General features: G+C 35.5%; 2 protein-coding genes across 5 annotated transcripts; one reads left to right on the top strand and one right to left on the bottom strand.

Moving 5' to 3' along the window:
• Window positions 1-260: 260 nt before the first annotated feature.
• LOC120350124 lies at window positions 261-3,917 on the bottom strand. Of its 2 annotated transcripts, none has more exons than XM_039422536.1 (4): window positions 3,854-3,917; window positions 2,700-3,247; window positions 1,757-2,347; window positions 261-1,718 (listed from the first exon to the last, which is right to left on the bottom strand). In XM_039422536.1, exons 1-4 carry the CDS (start codon window positions 3,887-3,889, stop codon window positions 1,646-1,648), a joined length of 1,248 nt encoding a protein of 415 aa, XP_039278470.1. In that variant the 5' UTR covers window positions 3,890-3,917; the 3' UTR covers window positions 261-1,645. The 2 variants fall into 2 exon arrangements, with proteins under 2 accessions (XP_039278470.1, XP_039278471.1); XM_039422537.1 differs by having other exon boundaries at window positions 261-1,726; window positions 1,765-2,347.
• Window positions 3,918-4,932: 1,015 nt separating this feature from the next.
• LOC111048242 (adenylyltransferase and sulfurtransferase MOCS3) lies at window positions 4,933-22,701 on the top strand. Of its 3 annotated transcripts, XM_039422534.1 has the most exons (9): window positions 4,968-5,156; window positions 6,117-6,329; window positions 13,319-13,463; window positions 15,083-15,175; window positions 15,415-15,535; window positions 16,809-17,110; window positions 19,371-19,597; window positions 21,231-21,465; window positions 22,516-22,701. In XM_039422534.1, exons 3-9 carry the CDS (start codon window positions 13,382-13,384, stop codon window positions 22,665-22,667), a joined length of 1,212 nt encoding a protein of 403 aa, XP_039278468.1. In that variant the 5' UTR covers window positions 4,968-5,156; window positions 6,117-6,329; window positions 13,319-13,381; the 3' UTR covers window positions 22,668-22,701. The 3 variants fall into 3 exon arrangements, with proteins under 3 accessions (XP_022189805.2, XP_039278467.1, XP_039278468.1); XM_022334113.2 differs by lacking the exon at window positions 6,117-6,329 and having other exon boundaries at window positions 4,933-5,156; XM_039422533.1 differs by lacking the exon at window positions 6,117-6,329 and having other exon boundaries at window positions 4,945-5,090.
• Window positions 22,702-24,311: the final 1,610 nt, after the last annotated feature.

Here is a 24,311-nt window from a genome sequence, read left to right as displayed (position 1 = left end):
CAATAATCATGATTTTCTTATCAATTCCTTGGGCCTGTTTCATAAAAAATTACAAACTAAATAATTACATTAGTAATTCCATAGACAAACATAATAATACCTAATACTAAATACTAGTGTTATTACCATAGTAGTAACTTGGTTTATAGTTATAATTCTGATAATGCAGATATATTTTTACTATCTTCTAATAAAAAATAAATTTTTATTGTGAATTTCCAAAATTCAAGTTGCAAGTTACGATATAGGCTACAGGGTATTGGAAAAATAATATGCAATTTAGAAATAAAAATATACATTTAATTGCTAGCATATACTAAGTGGTAATGCTGTAAATTATTTAATAAAATAGTAATGAAGAAATATAAAAAATATAGACACTTGTAGAATTATTTACTCAGCTTAGAAGTATGTAATCAAAGTCTTATAGTGTTATCTAATCTAATTTCTTATTATTTCATATTACTGTGCTCACCTTGCACACTCTCTCTCACTTTAATTTATTTCGTATCTCCCCCTCTCTAATTATGCCATTGAAAAATCAAGATACATTTATTGGGTAACAGTCATATAGTGAGCTAAGTGCTAATGATGTAAATTACATAGTACCTAATAGTAATGAAAGAATAAATAAAAATGTTTATAGAATTATTTACATACTAAGTACGGTAAGCAAAGCCTTATAATCTAAAATAAACCTTACAATCTAGTCTGCGTATTTACAGTACAATAGTACATTACTGTAGTGTACCAATCTTATACAATTACTTACATCTACTTTCCTGTATTTCCTTTTTCCTTATGGAATAGTGGAAAACAATTCCTCTCACCAGTGAAGCACAAACGAAGTTGACATCTTGTGCAAATAGCATTTGTTTGTCCCGTGGGGCAGTGCATACATCATCCCCTTTTACCGAAAATTGGAAAATGATCTGTACAATTATATCGCACATCTGCTGAAGGCCTTAGAGTTTTGGGAGTCTTGATGATTTTTTCGGGCCGTGGTACTTGCTCTACTTTGCAGTTCTCTTGCGTCTGCCATAAAGCAACAAGCTTTGAGCAATTGAAGTTCGAAATTCCTTCAAAATAACATGCTTTCCGCCTATTTTCAGCAGACCATGATATCTCCTAGAAAGCAGCCAAGAATTATTCACACTAATATCTAATAACTGTGAAAATATCCCCAAATACCACTTATGCGATCTTAGACCTGTATGATAGAGAGCTACCAGCATATCGGCTAGGTCAACTCCTCCCATGTGCTGATTGTAGTCTTTTACAATTTGTGGACATGGTACCTCAATGCGTTTTTTTTTTTTGCTCAGTTGAGTATCGTGATATTTTACTGACTGGCTCAGTAGCAATGTAAGTGCTACATAAATGCACAGGTTTATTATCATACCATTTTACAATTGACACATTTTCCTTATTGTCTACACGGTAATCAAATGAACATCAGCCCTTTTTTTCAATTCCTTGTCAGATAAAAGCTCACAACCTCGAAGGCGATTAGTTCGAATTGTTCCTAAGCTAAAAATTCCCAACTCATATCGCAAGTAGTGCATTAATTCAAGAGATGTAAAAAAATTGTCAAAGTACACAACAGATCCTGGCATATTGTGGATACTTTGACAGAGTGCAACTACTATTTTAGCACCAAAACCAAGTTGCTGCACCTCATCTGTGAACACATTATTCTTAAATGTATCATCCCCACCATATATATATATATATATATATATATATATATATATATATATATATAATAAAGTCATGTATTATACCAGAGATGCTGGCTCTGACATACAATTTGAATCCCAACTTTGTTGGCTTATTCTTCATGTACTGGCTTCTAGAGCCAGCACGGGTACCCTTATAGGGGATCATCATTTCATCAATGGAGTTTTTTTTCTCCTGCTCTAATGAAACACATTTCTGTCTTATGTGCTCTAGTACAGGTCTAATTTTGTAATAACGATCATCATTCATGTGTTCATTATTAGCAAAATGTAAAAACCTCCTAATACTTTGGTATCGTTTCAATGGCATTATATTGGCTATTTTATCAAATCTGAGATTACCTGACCAGTAATCGGTATAGCTGGGCATTTGGACAACCCCCATAAGTAACTCTATGGCCAGAAAATCCATTATATCATATTTATTTATACCCAAACATTTACCGGACTCTTGTGTAGAGTATAAATTAGTATTCTCTACTATCAAATCAATAAGAGCATCATCAAAGAAATACTTAAAATAGTGATACGGTGTCTCATGTCTCTCAGGATGTGGGAACTCAGGATCAGTAATGGCTGCTTCACCTCCAAAGTGTGTTTTTTTCCACCTGAAATGAACAGTAAATTTCCCAAATTAATCCATTTGTTTTATTAGTAAAATTCTCAGAAAAAAACAATAATATTATACACATGAACAATAACTTGTATTGCTGAAATATTATTGATTGTTCTTTTTATTAGTCAAACAAGGCTGCTTCTACATTACAAGTGACTGGCCAAGTATATAATAGTACAATATTATTGTTTCCACTGCAGTTCAAAAAAGATATATATATATATAATATATATATATATATTATATATATATATATATATATATATATATTATATATATATATATCAACAGCAAAGAAAATAATGTTGAGTGTTGTATTGATAATTCTTTTTTTTTGTACTCACTTGAATTGTTTTTGAGTCAGTTTCTTTGCTGTCTTTGGATGAGATATCCTTTTCTGCAAATGTGTCCTTCCCTCCTTGGAAGTCCTTCCAATGGATGATGCACGTGTTGTTCTGGAAGGCGGAGTCATGATTCTGGACACTCCAGGTTGTTGTTTGTCTCTATCAACAGATGGTGATGGTTGTTCACTTTTATTACTGGACTGTTGTTCATCTGTGACAACAGATGATAATGGTGATTGTACTGTTGTAGCAGGTGAAATGCAGGATACTCCAGGAAGCGCAGTATGCATCATTTCAGCAGTTGGAGATGAGCCTGTACCTGATTGATTCACATCCAATGTCCATATCTCCATAGGAGCATCTGAAATGTCTTCAAATATGAGCTGCTCATAAACTGGGTCAAGGATGGTGAGACTACTGTGCTCTTCTACATTCTTTTGTGGACCATCAGCCAATGTTGATTCATCATCAGATGATTCTTCTGCCTCTGAATCAGCAAATGGTTTTGGAACAAGAGACATTATATAGTCTATTCTCCTTTCTGGAATCTGGAACAAAAAAAATTGGATTTTATTAGGCTAATTTCTATTATAAAACAATATAAGTTGAGTCTATTCTATCCATACTGTATCAACAACGTATTGCCATGCATGGAAATTATTATGCAAATGTCAATACAATAAGACTAAACTAACTAGGATTGGGTGGCTCAGCTCGTAGCAGTGTCTATCTAGAATAAATCATCATCAGCAACATCTAGAATAAATTATAACATGAATGAACACGTTATGATATTATAATTGAGTGAATTCTAATAAAAGTTATAATTTATTTTGGTTGTAGATTAGTTTTTCTTCAAATATTCAAGCTATATAGAACTGAGCAATGTATTATCAGTGATACATAGCAATAAGAAAGTGATCATCTATGAGCCGAGTATCAAATGTGATACTATGCTTGCAGGAGTTATGTCTCTCATCACTTGGCAATGTATTACTGGTGATACGATAATTTCAATCTTCAAAAAATGATACTAAAATTAATTGAAGTTTTTATTTAAACATATGTATACAATCTCTGTCATTTGTAGATCAAATTCTGATCAATTAAACTTGAAATAAAACGTGTAACTAATCGAACTTGAAATAATTTACCTTGATACGCAACACGTTTTTCCGCTTGGCAGACATCTTTGTTGACACTGAAGTGAAGCTTCCAGCAAGCTCTGTTGTTTATAACAAACACTAACAGATGGCAGCACTATCCCACTGAGTAGAGAAACGTATCACAAAAATAATGATACTGTGCCAGCTCCCAAATGAAATACCGTACAGAAAAAAAAATATTGAAAGCAACGTATTATATTTGATACGTTGTCAAGTTAAGGGTTATAGAATAAACATGCTGGGAAGTCTAGCCTCTAAAGCCAACATCTACTGCCACATCTCCAAATCGTGACGTCATCATCGGATAGAAAACTTTCAGATTGAAACTCCAACTGCACTCTCGCTGAAATAGACACAATCTGCCATGGAAAACAATGTAAACAAACTCTACAGAAAAGTTTTCTATCTGTTGCTGACGTCACGATTTGGAAATATGGCAGTAGATGTTGGCTTCAGAGGCTAGACTTCCCAGCGTGTCTACTCTATAAATGGTCTAAGGGATAGCATAAAACTATCCCGATCCCGATGTGAAAAAGTGCTCACCCAACCCATAAGCTTCGTACACATATACGCGCTTCCAACTCGCACCGAGCACGCTCCGCCCTCGTTCCTCCATCGTATTGCAGTCGCTCCGCCCCCGCACGGCAATCGCACCCATCATGAACGTTACGGAAGATGTTAGATCTTCTCGCGTTCCCCGGTCGATCATCAATCGCTCTGCTGGAGTGACGTTCGGTTGCGGAGCAGAGCGAAAGTCTGTACGCACCTTTAGACCAGTTTTAGAATAGACACGTTGGGAAGTCTAGCCTCTGAAGCCAACATCTACTGCCACATCTCCAAATCGTGACGTCATCATCGGATAGAAAACTTTCAGATTGAAACTCCAACTGCACTCTCGCTGAAATAGACACAATCTGCCATGGAAAACAATGTAAACAAACTCTACAGAAAAGTTTTCTATCTGTTGCTGACGTCACGATTTGGAAATATGGCAGTAGATGTTGGCTTCATCGACTTTCAGTATGAATATACAATAGGGCGTGTCTATTCTATAACTATTCTAAGCACCCAACCAAAGAGCCACGAAGGTGGTGTCCACGACTGTCCAGCTGTTTTTCAGCTGACGCTCACCCACCGACCCACCAAATCAGAAGAAAACCAAAACAGAACAGATACAGCACAGGACAAGAGCACAGTTCAGTTGACAATTCAGCGTGGTTGTTGGGTAATTATATTAAAGTTAATATTGTAGTCTCTATCTACTGAGGTCTGTCAACAAATTACAAAATTTGTAAGTATAAAAAAATTGTTTATAGTCCAGTCAAGGAAAGGTTAAAGGGGGAACAATTTTTGACCCCGCAATTCTGTTTAGGGTACCTAAACTTACTTACTTGATACTTGATGTCTGGGTCGTTGACTGGGAGTGCCAGATAGACCGCGTCGTAGTCGTGTACCTAGCCGGGTCATCCGGCAGGAAAAAGCGTCTCTTCGTCCATTTCGTTGAGCTAGTAGGCTACAAGGGCCGCTCAAGAAGTTGGGTTTTCAGGGCTTTCTCGAATCTCTTAAGTTCCATTTCCTGAACATCGGTGGGAAGTTTGTTGAAGATCTTCAATGCCGCTATCTGGAAGCTCTTCTGATTGCTTGTCAATCGAGTTCGTGGAATTCCCTGCTGACCGTGTATTGTAGTTGTGGACCTCATTTCTCCTTTTCATTTTTTCATTATTCTTCCTCACATGCATCAATGCAACGAAAACATATTGGCTGTAAACAGTCATTATTTGAAGCTTTCTGAACAGCGGCCTGCAATGTTCCAAATAATTGGAGAACGTCATTATTCTCATAGCTCTTTTTTGAATCAGTATTACATCCTTGCAATATGGAGTGTGTTCCCACATTAGGAGATCATATGTGACATGTGTATGAAACAGTGCGTGATATACTTTAAGCAGGTAGTTTGCAGAGACAATGTTCCTCAATTTAAGCAACAAGTGAGTAACCCTGGACAGCTTAATGCAGACATTACTTATGTGATCACTCCAACATAATTTGCTGTCAATCCAGAAACCGAGTAATTTCACTGGGGCATTGTCTGTATGTCTAATATCATTTTTCTTTGTACAGACTAATACCTGGGTTTTGTCTTCATTCAATTTCAGCCTGTGATTATTGAACCATTGCCTTGCCTCACATGTTCGAGATCTGCTTATATCCATTGTCTGATTGATAGTTTTACCTCTGGACATGATTCTAGTATCGTCTGCAAATAGTACTGAGCCATCTTGTGCTGTAAAGTCGTTCATGAGTATGATAAACAGCAGCGGGCCCAGCACAGAACCCTGTGGCACGCTGTGACAGTTTGCTTTCACTTCTGATGTTGCTCCTCCTATAGAGACTACTTGCCTCCTATCCTTAAGGTAGTCACTGAGGGTACTCAGCACTTCACCACCAATTCCATAGTAAAGAGGTAAACATCAAAAGTTCCCACCACTACCCGTTGTGCTAAGGGGGTGGGTTGGTACAAAGGTACCATTTTTTAGTGTCTCGCATATAACTTATAAACTATGTATCTTACAGACATAGTACCTTATACCCTCTTCTTCATCCATTACCCATAATTGTAGGATCGATGGCGTCATGTCATGAATAAAAAAATATAACAAAAAACACTAAATTGATCAAGATGGCAGTGATCAAGTTCAGATTGAAAAAATATATGTATCATATGAGGCCTTGCTCTTTAACATAATGGCACTTTAGCCTGATAATATTTGTGACAGGTCAACATTCATTATATTCCTGGACATCATAATAAGCCCTGGTTCTCAGAAAACCGGTCACAACTCTCTCGAACACGCTGAGGTCCAACTGCTTGACCCCTGCAGGCAGCCTGTTCAAGTAGCACAGTGCTGAACTCCTATAGCATACCCGCGATCTCTGGAGGCGCATCCTGGGGACGTCAAACAGCTCTCGATGCCCAGTGTTGTGGTGATGCACATCAGTCCAAATCAACAAATTTTGTTGATTCTTCTTCACGTACATGATGCAGAGAAGGAGGAAGTGGCTGATTACAGTCAGAATACCCAGCCTAGCAAAAATGGGCTTGCAATGAGCAAGATGTTCGCTTCCAGTAATGATCCTGGCGGTCCGTTTATAAACTGCAGACTTTATATACTGTAATAAACTGCAGACGATGTTTTGTGTCTTGCTCTCATTTAGCTGGAAACGGTTTACCAGGAACCATGAGGTTGAAGACCGCAGATGCTCCGCTGACCTCTCCAACATCTGCTGAAGGTCAATGCCAGACGACAGCAATGATGTATCATCAGCAAACAGGAGAGTTGCACCACTGTCGTTGATCATCACGATGAACAGGATTGGCCCCAGAATTGAACCCTGAGATACCCCAAACCTGACAGGGAGTGGACATGAAACAGCTCCACCCAATGACAATACCTGCGTTCTCACAGTCAGGTATGACTCCAAGATGTCAAGAGCAGAGTCCATAACCCCATAATAGCGAAGCTTCTTGATTAGTATGTGATGGTCCACACAATCAAACGCTCTGCTCAAATCACACAATGTAAGTGCCAGGGACTCACCATCCTCAAACACTGATCCAATTTTCTCAGCCACTGGATTTACTGCATCAACAGTCGACCTCCCCCTACGAAAACCAAACTGCATACTCGAGAAAAGGTTGTTTCTCTCAAAAAACTCATCAAGTTGGGGTTTTATGACCGCTTCAACCACCTTTCCAAAGATTGGAGTCATAGATATATAAACAGCCTGAAGCTGTTTAGGCTCTGGTGGTCACCCTTCTTATACACAGGAACGGTTCTCGAGGTTTCAGGAAGTCAAGAAAAATGGCAGATCTCAGGCAGTCATTAACTACTGTAGCAAGGGGGTTCGCAGTAACATCCACCATCTCTCTAAGCAAGAATACAGACATGCCATACACATCAGGGCTTCGGGATGGCTTGAATGAACGAATAATCTTCTACAGGGCAGGCGGAGTGATGGGGCGGAAGAAACACAGACGAGCATTCACTGGTGGAACTCGTGCAGCTAGCAGCTCAACTGGATCACCAGCAACTGTGGGCAGGTTATTCACGATGCTGTCAATCGACTCAACAAAAAAGTTGTTGAATGCATCAGGGCTCGCGAAATCAAGCTGTCTCCTTGGCAAGGACCGATGTGAGTTTATCACATCCCATGCCGCCTTACAGCGATTCGGTGCATTTTAAATCTTTGCAGCAGTTGCCAGCTTCTTAGCCTGCTCGATGTGATTTTTATAAATGGATTTGGCACGTGGGTATATCTCCCTGTCGTCATCGTTGCCATGTTCACACCTATCCTTCAGAGCAAGCATAAGTCCTTTCAGCCTGGCAAGATCATCAGTATACCACTCTTGATGACTTCTCATCCGTCCCTGTTTCTGCTGTAGCTGCTGGGAGCGATATGGTTTTTGTTTCTCAGGAAAAAAGAGTTTGAATCTTTCATAAAAATGATTGAAGAAAGTCCCAAATAATCCAGAGTCACCAGGGTTCTGGAGCACTACATCCCAGGGGGTGCTGGCCATATCGTTTTTAAATAGTATCAATGTATTTTCATGTACAGGCCTTGATCTGAAAATATAGTTTTCATGCCAAGTAGGTGTTTTATCACTCACCATGGATGGGCCACACAGTGTAAGATTTGATACCAGTGCAGAGTGGTCATCACCATGAAGTTCAATGACTTTTGTGCTGAAAACATCCGGTTGAAAGCTCACAGCAACATTGTCCAGGCAGGAGACTCCTCTGGTGGGCTCGGTGCAAGTGATGTACTGGCCAAAACATTTCAGAAGCTCGATATATATCTTGCCTTTGAGTCATCACCAATAAAATTCACATTAAAATCACCAGCTCCTACAATGCTATATGTGGAGTGGTGTTGATTTAAAAAAGACAATAAACGTTCAAATAGGTCACAAAACCTGTCAAAATTACCACTGGGAGAGTGGTACAAAGAAAGAATAATAATATGGTAAGTGGGCACTATCACAGCCACAACTTCCAAGTCAAGTTCTATACAAAACACAGAAACATCAATTTCGGTGAAGTCGATATTGTTCCGAATGTAAATAGCAGAGCCACCACATCTGGTAACAGTTCTACAATAAATTGAGGCAATTGTAAGATCAGAAATTGTTGAGTAGAAATCTGACTCACCCATTGTCAAGAAATGCTCACATAACACAATATATCGAGCTTCTGATCTTGAACAAATAAAGAAAGAATACCCTGCTTGGATCTAACACTCTGTGCGTTCCAATGACCTAGAACAAGATTGGTTTATTCGGCTTCAGAACATCCTATCACAGGTGCTGACTGACACTAATCGGGTTGTCTCCCTAAAAAAACACGAGTGTCTATAACTGGTGCTTTTGTCACAAAAATCTTCGAACCAAGGCACCAGAAGGCCATCAGCATTGAGCAATTCATCCACAAGCTAAATTAACTGTTATACCGTTTACAAAAGTAAAGCATACAAATTTCCTACAATAGGCTATTCATCTCACAACTTTTTCTATATCTTCTTTAGTTTTTGAAATATCCTCTCTTGAAGGTTTGACATTTTTGAAAAATCACGTTTGCCTCCAATTTTTTTCTATTTCTGCTCTAACAATTTATGCAGTTCTCAGCTTTTTGCCTCCACGCTCATATCTTGAGAACAATGCGTTCAATCGACATAACTACTAATTTAAAATTATTTTTGACAAATTCTCTACACTTTTTGTTCAGTGGAATTTTGTGATATTTCCAACAGTTCCCGAGATATACGCTCTTGAATGTGTGTAATTGTTAAAATAACAGGGTTTATCCAATTTTTGCTTTTTCAGGGCTTATAACTCTCTCTAAAGTTTTGAACCACTACCGTCTCCCAAAACCTTAATTCCAATCTAAAAACCATTGTTGTTTTATTAGATATAAAAAAGCTTTTGATAGCATCCCTCATGATTCTCTTTTTGATAAACTCCGAATATATGGTTTTAGGGAAGTTTTCCTTGACCTTATTAGGAGCTACTTGTCTGATAGAACCCAATCCCTATCTGTATTATAATGAAACTAATACCATTAAACTCACCCCTTATGGCCTCCCTCAGGGCACTGTTCTACGCCATTACTTTTCATAATTTATGAAATTGATCTATTAAATTTAATACTTGAAAATTCAACTATAATATGCTTTGCTTATGATACAGCTTTGTTGATGATACAGCGGCTATTTTCTCAGGAAGAACGTTGGCTGAGGTTCATGAAATTGCAGAGCAAAACTGCTTGAGCATAAAAAAGTGGCTAGATAAAAATACTGAGAATAAAAATACATTATGAGCTTAAAAATACATAAAACCAACTATATCACCTTTTCTTTCAATAAATTAGGACAGCCAGACAGAGAATTAAACTTGAAACTCCATTCAAATTGCAACCTTAACCAAACTCCTGCACTTGTCATCATTAGTAAAGTTGAAAATTGTAAATATCTAGGTATCTATATAGATGAAAACCTAAAATGGGATATCCGTATTAAATTCATTTGCTGAAGGATGAAATACCTCCAAATTTTATGCAGCTAGAAAAATTCTGAATCTAACTCATCTTAAAACGCTTTATTTTGCTAAAACTTAGTACCGGTACAGGCGATAATGCAATACGGAGTAACAGTATTGGGAGGGTGTTATAATTCCCATTTGGAAGAAAGTTCATAATGCAGAAATTAATGATATTAATAAATCTATTTTAAATTACCCCAGATTTTTCCCGACAGAACTTATATTAGATTAATTCAAGGTTTTGACAGTTAGATAGTTATATGTTGAAAATGTAATTAAATATTTAATAAAAAATAGAACCAATTTTCCATGCACCAACAAGTCATGAAATAGACATTACAGCTTGAGACCTACTTCAAATAAGTATTTTATACTGTATATAATACTAAAAAACGGGGCACCGAGCTTCGCTCGTTATTTTCATTTATTGATAAACAGAACTATGGCTTACTTTAGATAATATCTATAGTAGGATGTGACAGAACACAATTCTCTAAAATGATCGTGTTTATATTTACAGCTGGCTATACGTCAGCTTATGAATTTCAGGGATGCGATATTTTGATTTTCCACAGATTCACTCGCTCACTCACTTTTTTACTATCCACAGACGACGAAAGTCTCAGCTGTTTCAGCCAAGGATGAGTTATCCTTTTAATGTCGTTCAGCGAGTTCAGGGATGAGACCTAGTGCAATCGAATTTTTATATCATAAACCTACTATTTTCCAAATTTCGTGGAAATCGTTAGAGCTGTTTTCAAGATCCGTTGGACATAAATAACCATAAATAAATATCATGGCACTGAACTCCGCTCTGGAGTACAAAAGCATATACAATTTATTACGAAAGAAGAAACTATAATATATTTATAGTTCATACAGAAAGGTTCTATCTAATCACAGTGGATTGAGATTAACTCCCAGAGGAATGCAAAAATTTCTCTCACAAAAGCATGTTAAATTTTAATCCAAATCAGAGAAGACCATTTCAAAAAGATAGCTTATCAGATTGGTTCTCAGATTGAAATTAATCAGGATTAAAATTTAACCGGCTCTTGTACAACCGGCACTAAGTGCCTGATTGAATGATTACAAAAGTTCTACAGCTGAGTCATAATTTTGTCTCAGTTCCACACACATGCACTCGCTCACTCACATCCATCATCAACAGACGACGAAATTATCAGCTGTTTTTCCAAGGATGAATAAATCTAATTATTATTTAACGAAAATCCTGAATAAATGCTGCAAATCACCCCGAAGACTTCTGCTACTGCAGACATTGACAACAGGGTTAACAGCTAGATGGAAATTCGATGAGAACTACTATCCAAAAATTAGTTGCCAGCCCGGGAATCGAACCCGGTACCTCCCAATTGCTAGTCAGGAATGCTTACCCTTACACCAAACTGACAATCTCTGGATAGCAGCGCTCATTTTATACGAAGCCATAGCGGCCAACCAGTTACAGATGGAATTAAATGCATTCTCTATTTAATTCCATCTGTAGATGAATAAATCCTTTTAATGTCCTTCAGCGAGTTTTCCCAGGGATAAAACCTAGTGCAATCGAATTTTTATATTATAAACCTACTATGTTCTGAATTCCGTGAGAATCGTTAAAGCCGTTTTCGAGATCCGGTGAAATACAAACATATAAACATTTAAATATATAAACATTTAAACATATAAACAGAAATTGCTCGTTTAATAGTAAAGGATAACCAAAAAATATAAAAATACAGAAATTGCTCGCTTAATATAATAGGATATTAAAACAATTAGACCGCAACTCATTTATCTTAATACTATAATAATCAATAAAATTATCATCATCATAATCATAAAATTGATCATCATCATAATCATAAAATTGATCATCATCTTAACAATGCTAAAATTACAAATAAAATGAAGCAAGAAATCATTAATTCGATAAAAAGCAATATATTTTTAATCTTATCTATTTATCTGTATTGTTATTTCATATCCTATCACACCTTTCCTTAGCCCTGCCTATCTACCTACCTTATTTCACTTCCCAATCTCACACCCTTCCCTTTCAGTTAAACCTTACCTGCCTATTAAATGGGAAACCATAATTGGCAAGGTATTTACCCCTTTTTTCTTCTAGCACACATCATTTTAGAAATACTGTCTTTTTTAAGTGTTAATAACATTGTTACTGTTATTTTTATTGTCGTTTTGTTGTATATACTATTGGTTTTTCTCGTTCTATTTTTGTGTTTCGAATAAATTTAAATTGAAATAATTCAAAATAGCTGAAACATTACACTACCTCTTTATTTTATTTTGTGTTCAATTTTCTAGTTTTTTGAAATTTAATTTAAACGTGGACTGCGACTACGCCTAAATTGATAAATATGATTTGATGGTTTGAAACTCGGAAGACACATGCCGTATCTACATGTTGGCCCAATGAAGGCCAATATTGACCAACGCCACTGTGTGGATGGGTGGCTTGCCAGCGCTGGTCTTCATAGACCTTCGTTGGGTTACCAGACTTGGCCAACATGTGGACTAGGCATAATATTAGGCATGAAATATTACAGCTTGTGAGCAATTTATTTGTACATGTCATAAAATGATTCATATCTAAATTTCAGAAAAGTAGACATTGTTCCTATATTAATGAAAAATGTCTTCTCCAAAAATGCATGAGTATAATTGAGTATGACAAAATGATGATATGATCCCCCAAATTAAAATGAGGGCAAGCAAATACTTATGATTAAAAAATAACCTGCTAGTTTGTAAATCAATTTTGGAAGAAAAATGTATTGCTTTTAATATATTCTTTAAAAAAATTGTTTCAAATAAAGTCTTGTTCGTTCCAGGTTTCGTATTTCTACAATAAGCTCCAAGACTGAATAAATAATTTTCCTAGGTATAAATCTACAATGGAAACAAAAAATAATCTTTCCAATAAAGATATTGCACGATACAGCAGGCAAATAATCGTACCAAATGTTGGAGTAGGAGGTAAGTTATTGTTCCCAGACACGGGTGAGCTTTTTCAAAGATATTGATTCCAAGGTACCGTCATGAAAATAATCAAACAAATTCTAAATTTAGTCGTTTTCATGTCATCTAAATGTTGAATCAATTATAAGAATACATTAATGTGATACTGTTTCAGGAGATATTGTTTGGTGATTTCACAAAACAGTAAAATTATGAAATGTCATTATAAGAAGGTTAAATTTTATTTTTCCTTCAAGAGTAATATTTCCGTTTAGACAATGAAGAAAATCCAGATATTGTAGAAAATCTATTCTAAACTTAGAATATCTTCAAAATTGAAATAATATTTTTTTTTAATGTAATATATTATAATTTACGGTATTCATATGAATGTTTTTTCTGAGATGATGTTAACATAATCTCTTGACATGTGAAAAAGTAATGGTTGTGTGAAGATGATCGACTGATTAACATGACAAGTGAACATGGTGCACACTCCAAACCCCTTCTTGTTAGGCTATATTATTTTGTAAGTTGTCAGCCACTTTCTTCTTTCCTGCCTGATGTACATCGAAAAGAGCCATAAATACATACATGATAACGCCGTCAGATGTGCATCACTACAACACAAGACATCGAGTGGTGGTGATTGACATTCCAGGGTGCGTCTCTAGAGGTCGCAGGTGTGCTACACGAGCTGAGCGTTACGCTTCTTCAACTAGCTGCCAGCATAGGTGAAGCAGTTGGAATTGGGAGCATTTGAAAGAGTGGTGCCCAAAATGCTTGAAGGGCAGGGTTTACTTTAGTTTCCATGATGCTGGCCTATTAGCTACGCAAGGTATTGTAGTTAGTTTTATGGGTAGGATCCTACACACTGACATCTTGATCATGTAGTTGTTGTATAATGTTTTCAATAAATATGTCTTTATTCACTTGCAGCTCATTAACATGGCAATGGGAAACGTTAGTAATTACAATCATTAGAATGCTGAAGCATCGATCCCACAAAGAGAGTGGTTAATGGATGAATATGAAATGGCTTACAGCTTTAGGTGGTTTGCTAACCTCAGGGAAGTGATACCAGAACTGAGCTAGTCGTTCTATATTTATTAATTTTATCTATTCTATATGCTAGCACGACCACGGTGCCAACCTTGATAAGACTTATTTGATAATTCGCTTGTCTTCATATCAAGTGAGAATCGCCAATCATCATATTTTATGAATTCTCAATATTTCACAAGTGTCATTATTATAGATGTTTTGTCTTTTGACTCAACCCCACTTTCTGAAAATATTTTCAAATTCAATTGAATAAAAGATTCTCAAATTGCTTCTTACCCTCCCAAACATTATTCATGTCCTTCCCTACAGACTCTTGAAGTAGCTGATCTTTGGAAGAAATAGCATATAATTTTTACTATCTTTATAATGAAATTAGAGGTTTCCTGTACTGTTATAAGGTTTAAGCTTTCTACTAAATGAAAATGTTACTGGTCAGTAAAAATTACATTGATTTCTGATGATTTGTCAATATTTTCATGTGACACATGATTGAGTCATTGAGGGTATTGGCCCTAGGATGATATGTTATCAGTTTGAAAGGGTGGTGATAAATAATATTATTTGTTTTGCAGGTCAATGCAAACTGAAGCAGTCATCTGTTCTGATTGTTGGCGCCGGTGGCTTAGGATGCCCATCATCTCTCTATCTTGTTGGAGCTGGAATAGGTATGACAAGATTGAGACAATATAAAAATGTAGTGATAATACTCCATCTTTCATTTGAAAAAAATAATACGAGTATAGAATCTCAATATCACACATACTATACAAACCGAATTGATGCGTAACGACAGGGAGCTGAATTCTAATCTGGCCAGCCAGCATTCACATAATGGATAAAATAGATGAAATAATTTTATGTTTATTACATTCTCAAGTCGAATGAACTGTATGTCTTTTTGCAGGTCGCATCGGTATAATTGATTATGATGTTGTGGAAGAAAATAACCTACATCGACAGCTATTGCATTCTGAGAAGTCGGTTGGTGAGAAAAAAGTCAAATCTGCTGCAGAAGCCCTAAAAAGGTACCGTATTCCAAGTTGAGGTCCTTCACATTGTTTAACTCAACAGCTTCTATAGATTCTTGACAAAAATCTCATCTATGTATTATCAATTATCAGTGATTAGCTCATCTGGCTCAGCTCAGCTCAGCTCTAGCTCATCAGTGATTAGCTCATCTGGCTCAGCTCAGCTCAGCTCTAGCTCATCAGTGATTAGCTCATCTGGCTCAGCTCAGCTCAGCTCTAGCTCATCAGTGATTAGCTCATCTGGCTTAGCTCAGCTCAGCTCTAGCTCATCAGTGATTAGCTCATCTGGCTCAGCTCAGCTCAGCTCTAGCTCATCAGTGATTAGCTCTTAACTCATTGGCCAACTCCCATCAATCATCCAATATAATGTCAAAATTTACTCATCGTAACCCTTAGCGCCTATTTTGGAAGGTTACCTTTCTAGTGTTAAGAAGTATTTTTTGCCGCTCCAATCCAAATTCTAGCTGAGATAGGATAGAATGATTAATTGTCAATTTTTTCAAACTCTTGCTATCGATTCTAAGAGCTGTCGCTCCTCTCACTCTCAATTTCCAGTTATCTTTTCAATTCCAACACATCTGTTCTCATTCTCTGGTTCATGAAATTTATTTATTTGTTCTTAATGTAATAATTACTTATGTAGGAATGAAAATTTATACTACAACGTACAATCTTGTGGTCAGAAAAAACAATAAAATCATGAATTTTTTTTATTGAATAGCATCTAATTTCAAACAGTTTTTAGTATTATTCTGGAGGGAAATAGTGGAGAATTCATTTTTCCTCCGGATATAATAGTTTTATTTAGATGAATGAATAAATAATAAATGTTTATTGTCAAAAAACAAAAATAAAAACAGTAATATTTTTTGGCGTGGCTGGAATAAAATTACTAGTTGGTACACTTTTTTTCTCAGACCGGGGTATTTGGTATTTCATCCCATCATCTAGTATCAAAACAATAATAATAATTAACTCTTTATTGTTAAAATATCAATGCATACAAAAGATAATAAATAACCTAGACTATGACTAGGCTTTGAAACGTAAAAACAAGAGGCATTCAATAATAAAGAATAAAATGTAAACGGAAGAAAAAGTAAAAAATGAAAACTTTTAGAATTTGAGAAATGTGCACTCAGACAATCAATACCCGAAGCTAGTCTAAAATAAAATAGAAAAAGTGTACTGTTATTTATTCTATGTAATTAAAATTTCTAGTAGCCCTATTGAAATGAATCAAAACCACATAAATAATAATTGTTTGTAGGTTGAATGAAGATCTAGAAGTGGATGAGTATTACTTGTCATTGGATAGCAGCAACGCGATGGATGTAGTGTCAAAGTACGATGTGGTTATCGACGCGTCGGACAATGTGGCCACCCGCTATCTGCTGAACGACGCATGCGTGCTGAGTGGCAAGCCACTGGTGTCCGGCAGTGCACTGCAGATGGAGGGTCAACTGACCGTCTACAACCACAACGGAGGCCCTTGCTACAGGTGCCTCTATCCGACGCCCCCACCTCCGCACACCGTCTCCAACTGCTCAGATGCTGGTGTCTTGGGAGTCGGTATGTTCAGTATAATAACATTGATTTGCTATCCTTGCAATGGCCTATATGAATAAAACCAGAGCAAATGCTCATGAGCAAGAGCATGGAGCATAAGGCTTTGCTCATGAGCAAAAGGTAGAAGCAAAAGCATTTGCTCATTTTTATATGAATAAGCTTTACCTTTTACTCTTACCTTATGCTACTGAACTCTGGAGCAAATGCTCACGTATTTTAGAGATTTTTCATCAGCTGATTTGCTTTTGTAGCCTTAGTTTGTTTTTATAGCTCACGGAAGCGCTAAATATGCAAATAGGGTGCACCGCTTGTGTTTGCGTCGTCTGCTCTGTTTTCTATTTATGAATAGAGTTTTAGGTTAGTTGAGTTTAGAATTTTGAAATAATAGCGTGAAAAAATGTCATCTCTATAATAATCTTCAGCATATTCTTATAATATCAATAGCCTTCTTATAATCGTATACACTTTCATCATCTTAAATGCCTATTTCCTATTTTGTGATGGCATTCTTTATAACAGGTAGCTATCTTTTGTATTTATTCTGTTGTAGGGATAATGGTGATATGTATCATGGTTGAATCTAAAAAGAGTTTTATAGCTCTTAACTATTGGTTGTGATCGTATCTGGTATAGTTTCCTCTTCCTCATACAAATTAGTTGAGCCATTTCACTATGAGCAAAATGTGATAAGCTGCTCTAGACTAGACTCACCTTTTTTGAAGCATTTGCTTCAAAAGTTGAGCAAATAAGTTACTCTACTTTATTCATACAATTTTGAGCAAAAGCTTTTACTTTTGAGCAAATGCTCAAACTACTTTTTGGATGAGCATGAGCAAAAGGTTTTGCTCACGTTTATTCATAGAAAATGAAGCAAATGCTCCATATTTTAGAAGTATAAGCAAATGCTCAACTTTATTCATATGGCCCATTATACAAACCAAAAAGCTCTATCCTTTACTAGTTGAAGAAGCATAATCAACTACCAAAATATTTTATCTCAATTATTATAAAAATATTTTTCAATTATAAGAAATATATTTTCTTGACGAATAAAGTTTATTTGAGATAGATTCGAACATTATTAACAAGGATCAGCAATTAATATTACAGCAGATAAATTAAGGTGCGTACAGACTTAAGCGCCATAAAGATGCGCATTCCACTTTTCAACAGCTGACGCTATGCTTATAACTATATATTACTATTTCTTTGCAAATACAGGTTATAGCCTAATAAGATGAGCATCAGCTGATGAAAAGTGAAACGAGCGTGTTTGTGGTGCATAAGTCTGTATGTAGCCTCAGAATATATTTAATATAAAAGTCGGTGGTAACAGAGAATCGGCAACCCTGCAGTCATATCATTTCCACTGGCTCTGGCCTTTACAAGGTAAATCTCACTATAGCATCTTCATAAACATAGGAAGGCACAGTTGAAAGGACTGTAAAATAAGAAAAGCTATGCAAGTAGTGCTGTAAACAATATAAAGCTGTTCTTCCATCACTTTTTGATGTTCTAGTAATCTGTAAACAAAATCAAATAATAATCTAATGAATAAGTCTAGAAATGTATTTTCTATGATCATAGAAATCTATAACCTTGAAGATTTTATAATCAGATCTATAAAGGTACGTGTAGACGTGTGTATGAGACAATCGTCAATTTGGCAAATCGCAAGCATCTCAGCTTATGAAGTGGGTTTTAAGAAAAATATGTCCTTGATTCAATAAATAGAATGTTCCAATATTAATATTTTCATCCTAGTGCTGATATTCCATTTTAGCATAGCTTGAGGACGCTCTTCTTCCAAAAAAGTAAATTCTATTGATAATATTCTTCCCCTCCGAGTACCAGTAAGTTTATTAATCTTCATTCCTTTTCATGTTAAATCTAGCTCCAATTTATTCTGAAAGTTGTTGATTCTCTTTTAGAAGATTAGCTTTTACTTGTGAAAAATGCTGTTATTTATTGCAAGCCTGATGTTTTGTAAAAATTAACCGCACATTAATAAATACAAGCACATCAAAAATAACATTTTACATTTTAAAATCACCTATTTGTTTAGTGTCGATGAGAGAAATTTTTATTATTGTATAGTTATGCTATTTTATACAATGTATACATTTTTTAACCGCATAAATCACTACTAATAACCACTGTTGATGTTTCATTAATTGTTAAGCACCAATTTTCCATTTGTGAACGCACATAATCTGTTTCATTCTCAGAGAGTGATGAGAAATATATTTGACAATTTTGCAAGTACCTGGAGTGATTGGAGTGTTGCAAGCGTTAGAAGCAATAAAAGTGCTGCTTGGTCAAACTGGAACACTGGACTCGCGGCTGCTGCTGTTTGATGCTTCCGAGTCTACATTCAGAAATGTCAAGCTGAGGAAGAAAGATGCCAATTGTGCTGTTTGTGGCCAAAGCCCCACCATCACCCAATTGATAGACTATGTACAGTTTTGTGGATCATCTCCAAATGATAAGGTGAGGCTGATCTTTTTGATTACTTGTAAGAGTTTAAATATAGGTCCTGTACTGTACAGGGGAGGGCCTCAGTTCCTCACGATCTCAGTTCATCAAGTGCCTATTTTCACCATTTCATGAAAAACTGAAACAAGCTGCAGGCGGATACACAGGGAGTGTATCAGCTCGTCAAGTCAGCTGCAATGTTGCAAAATGATGTAGATTAATGTGTCAATAGTAACATAACCTACAAACTAGATTATATTTAATGATGTTTTGGAGGTAAAAGGGTAGGTTAGTTTTTTATTTGTAATATGCTGGTATTCGAAATATTGTAATAACTTTTTGAATATTATTGACCGAGCATAGTGAGGAATACGTTTCAACTTGACCGGATTTGCTTTTGTCTGTATGTATGCATGTATTCTACAAATTTTCGGCCGAACGCGTGAATAGATTTCTGAGATTTGGCAGTAATTTTCCTGTTTGAATTGCGCGTCTACGTATGTGTAAGGTTTTTTGAAATGTTTCATTTCAAGGATAGTATAATGGAAAATGAATTTCTTCTATACTCTAATATTACTATAGGCTATTCATTATCTTCTACTGAACATAGGAAAAATCAGACTATAGAATTAATGGAATTAATTAGCTGTCAAGTCTATTTTAAATACATGCAATTAATAACTGAATGCAACTTGAACTTTATTATTCTCTTGACTTTTTACTGCTTTCAATTCGGGCTGTTCAGTTGATTGACTACTTAGCAACGTTGCCATTCTCCCAACGGCATAACATTTTATTAGAGGAGGCTGTTGACTAATATAACTGCACGAGGTCTACAGTATTACTGTACTGTAATAATATTATTTAGTAATTACAAATTACTAATAGTACGGTATCATTCGAATATATGATACTGTATCAACTGGACTTTCTGAAAGCAACTGGAATTTAATTGAGAACGTGATGAACTGGATGTCACCCCTGTACAGAAGCTGATAAAACTTATCAAATTAGAAACAAAAACAAACTTTTCAAAACGTATTTTGCAACCCTGACACCTGAGCAGCATAACAATAATAATAAATTAATTCTCCGATTTCAGTCTTGTATAGTTCAGATTGTTCATTGAAAATTGATTTATTAGATTAAGCTACAAAAACAAATGAAATTACATCAAAGCTGCTCGGCTTGAATTAATATTTTATCATTTTCTCCTGGCATGGTACCAAGTTTGGAGTAAATTTGATTGATGAAAAAATAAAGTAGATTGGAAAAACCCTTCTAAAGCTGGCCACTAATGCAAGTGAGTAAACCAATTTCTTAGTGGCCAGCCCAAGAATTGAATCTTGAAAAAAATCTCGTGGGGTATAGAGTTTTATGAAGGATATAATCGACCTATATTACTTTGAATATTATTTTAATTGGTGCTTTGTAATCACATAGAAGTAATTTTTCAACTATAAATTCTCTTAACTCTACAATCGAATGCATTATGATTAGAACAGCTTATTCAATCTATTTTGCTATTTTTTTTTAAATACTTAACCTTATATTCCTTCAATATTTTTGTTTAGATTATTATTATATTATGAGTTTTCAAATGTATTTTTCTTCGGTAATGAATTTGAATGTTTTGATTTGTTGTTAGGATAAGGGAATCACTTTGCTAGATGACAAAGAACGTATTTCCGCAGTGGAACTTTCCAAAAAGATTGAGAGCGAAGAGAAATTCTTATTGATCGATGTTCGAATGGAGAATGAGTTTGAAATTTGTGCTTTACCAAGATCTGTCAACATTCCAATAACCAACATGGAAAAGGCTCGTTATGTTGAGGAAATAAAAGAAGAAATCAAATCAAAGACAGATAATCATAGCGTTCCAGGTATGTGCCCAGTTTTCTGAGAGCCTCTAGCCCATAATATAGTACAATAGGAACCTGCCTAAGAGACTACTGACTTTTCTATGTCTAGCTTATGTTTAAAACAGTTCAATATTTTGTCTAACTACAGACAAAATATTCCAATACAACAATATTATTGTCAGTAGGTTTTCCAATATTAAATTTTATGTTGCAGCTTTCATTGGTTCCAAACTCAAAATTTCTCACTAGCTTGATGAAAACCTGGGTTTTTCAATTTTTTTTAAATATTTTATAAACATTTTGGGGAGATATAGTTTTGGGTCAGCCAGTTTTTCCCTCAATTTTTTTAAGATTCAAATGCATCAATTTTTGTATCAAAAATTTCATTTCAACTATCGTAGCTGAATAATACTGATTCACACTTTCATAATATGTTTAATGTACCGTATTACAATAAAAATAAACCTTGAAAAGTTTTATTTATTTTTATTTAAATTTCAGAATATTATACAAATCAAATACATGATTAGAAAAGGACCAACAGGCCTAGCCTGAAACTTTCGGGAATTTTGATTGATAGAAGTATGGCTAAAACGTAGGTTATGCTGCTTCACTTTGAATCAAACTTCCGAGTCCAGAAATATAAAAACCATATTAAAATTTAATTAGATTGAAAATCAAAAAGAAAGAAAATATTGCACCAAACTGTATTGATATTAACATAGCATATGTTATCCAGTAAAATACGATATGAAAGTTTCAAGGAACAGCCTCAAATTATAATTAAATATATTTTTTACGTAGATCACTGTCTAATTTATAAGGCCGTCTTCTACTGAATAAATCCTTAGCCCTCATAAAAACGGTATGTCTAAAGAAATCTCTAAGCAAAGCAAACCAAGTATAGCACGTGTTGTTATTCATGCACAGTGATTATTAACCATATGAATGTCTCTCTTCATGAAACTTTGATTTTCCGACCTGAAGGATTTTAAGTAGATGATATCGTTCTGTGGATAAAATATGTTAAATCTTACAGTTATGTAACTACATGAATATTTTTATTTCCAGTATTCATTGTATGTCGGAGAGGCAACGATTCTCAAAAAGCTGTGAGACTGTTACAGACTATATGCGGGGATTTGAGAGTTGAATTCAAAGATATTAAAGGTGGCCTTCATGATTGGACCAGAACAGTAGACTCTAATTTTCCAATTTATTGATTATTTATAAGTAAAAAATTAATAGAAGAAAAAATAGTAGTTTTAATTATTGGACTAACCAATCGATCAGTATCCTCTCCCATTGTAACATCTGAAGCTGTTTACAGACTTGCGCGCCACAAACACTCGCAGTACACGTTTCACCACCTGATGCTTTATTAATATATTTATCTGTAAAAATACAGTAAGATACAAATATAATAAGCATAACAACAGATTATGAAAAGCATAAGGAATGCAGTGTGTTCGTGGCGCGAAAAGGCGAATTCCCACATATCAGTGTCAGAGTCAGTGGCCGGTACAGTGAAAATATAATTCCCAAGACCAAGAGTTCTAATGGGTCTACTCACATTCAGCCCGACTGAGCGAGTATGAAAAAGCATATGTATATTAGAATAATATTCTCACTGTAACGGACACGTTTACCGACACTTTATATGGGAATCTGCATTCAAGTCTGTTCACAGAAAAATTCAAATCTAGTTTGATTTAATTTATCTCGTTTACATTGACAAATCTAGTTAAATTCAATGACAGCATATATCTACAAAGGAAAAATATGTAGCAATTCATTAATTTACAGTAGATAATTCAAAACAATATCCATCCTCCAAGGGTGGCCACTGGTCGTAAACCGTAACTGATTTGATTATATCCAAATGTCTTGAACCAGGCATTAGAGTTGGGCGAAAATGGACTCATTCAAGGAGCTAATTTCTATTATGTTACTAAGTAAATATATTATTAAGTAATAATAATATAACCTTTGTAATGTAACCTTTTCAAACGTGCTTTCTCCTATTTTGGTGATTCCTGGACCTCTAAGTCCTCTGGTGTTCATTTCCATATATTTAGTTTTTTGTTCGTTAATTATTAGGAGTTAATTTCTATAATGTTACTAAGTAAATATATTATTAAGTATATTACTAAGTGAAAATGACCCTCAGTGGAACAAAAGGTATGGTTCTGAGTGAAGGGAAAGTGAGCAGGGAGTTCACAATAACTGATGGCGTGAGACAGGGTGACGTACTATCGGCCTTACTCTTCAATATTGTTCTTCAGAGGGCAATAGAAAGCGTTGACAGGAGAGGCAATATCACAAATCGAATGACGCAGGTCTTGGCGTATGCAGATGATGTTGTCATTATTTCAAGAAGCATGCGGTCATTGGAGGAAGTCTTCCTGCAGATCAAGAATAAAGCCAATATAGTAGGCATTGAAGTAAACGAACAAAAAACGAAATATATGGAAATGAACAACAGAGGACTTAGAGATCCAGGAATCACCAAAATAGGAGAAAGCACGTTTGAAAAGGTTACAAGCTTCACATATTTAGGAACGGAAATTGACTGTAGAAATAAAATATCTTTGGAAATTAAACGCAGGCTAATGCTTGGCAACCGTGCGTACTTTGCAAATAGCAAACTGCTTAAGTCAAAACTCCTTACTAGAAACACAAAAATGGAGATTTACAGAACGCTCATAAGACCAGTTGTCACATATGGATGTGAAGCATGGACGATCCTGCAAGAAGACTGCAAAGCGTTACTGGTGTTTGAGAGAAAGCTGGTTAGGAGGATCTACGGTCCAGTACATGAAAATGGTGCATGGAGAATAAGAAAGAATGCCGAAATAGAAGCCATC

Source organism: Nilaparvata lugens, chromosome 2, assembly GCF_014356525.2.
Source record: "Nilaparvata lugens isolate BPH chromosome 2, ASM1435652v1, whole genome shotgun sequence".
In the NCBI taxonomy this organism is placed as follows: Eukaryota; Metazoa; Arthropoda; class Insecta; order Hemiptera; family Delphacidae; genus Nilaparvata; species Nilaparvata lugens.
Note: the sequence above shows the minus strand (reverse complement) of the source record. Positions and strands in the feature narration are given on the sequence as shown.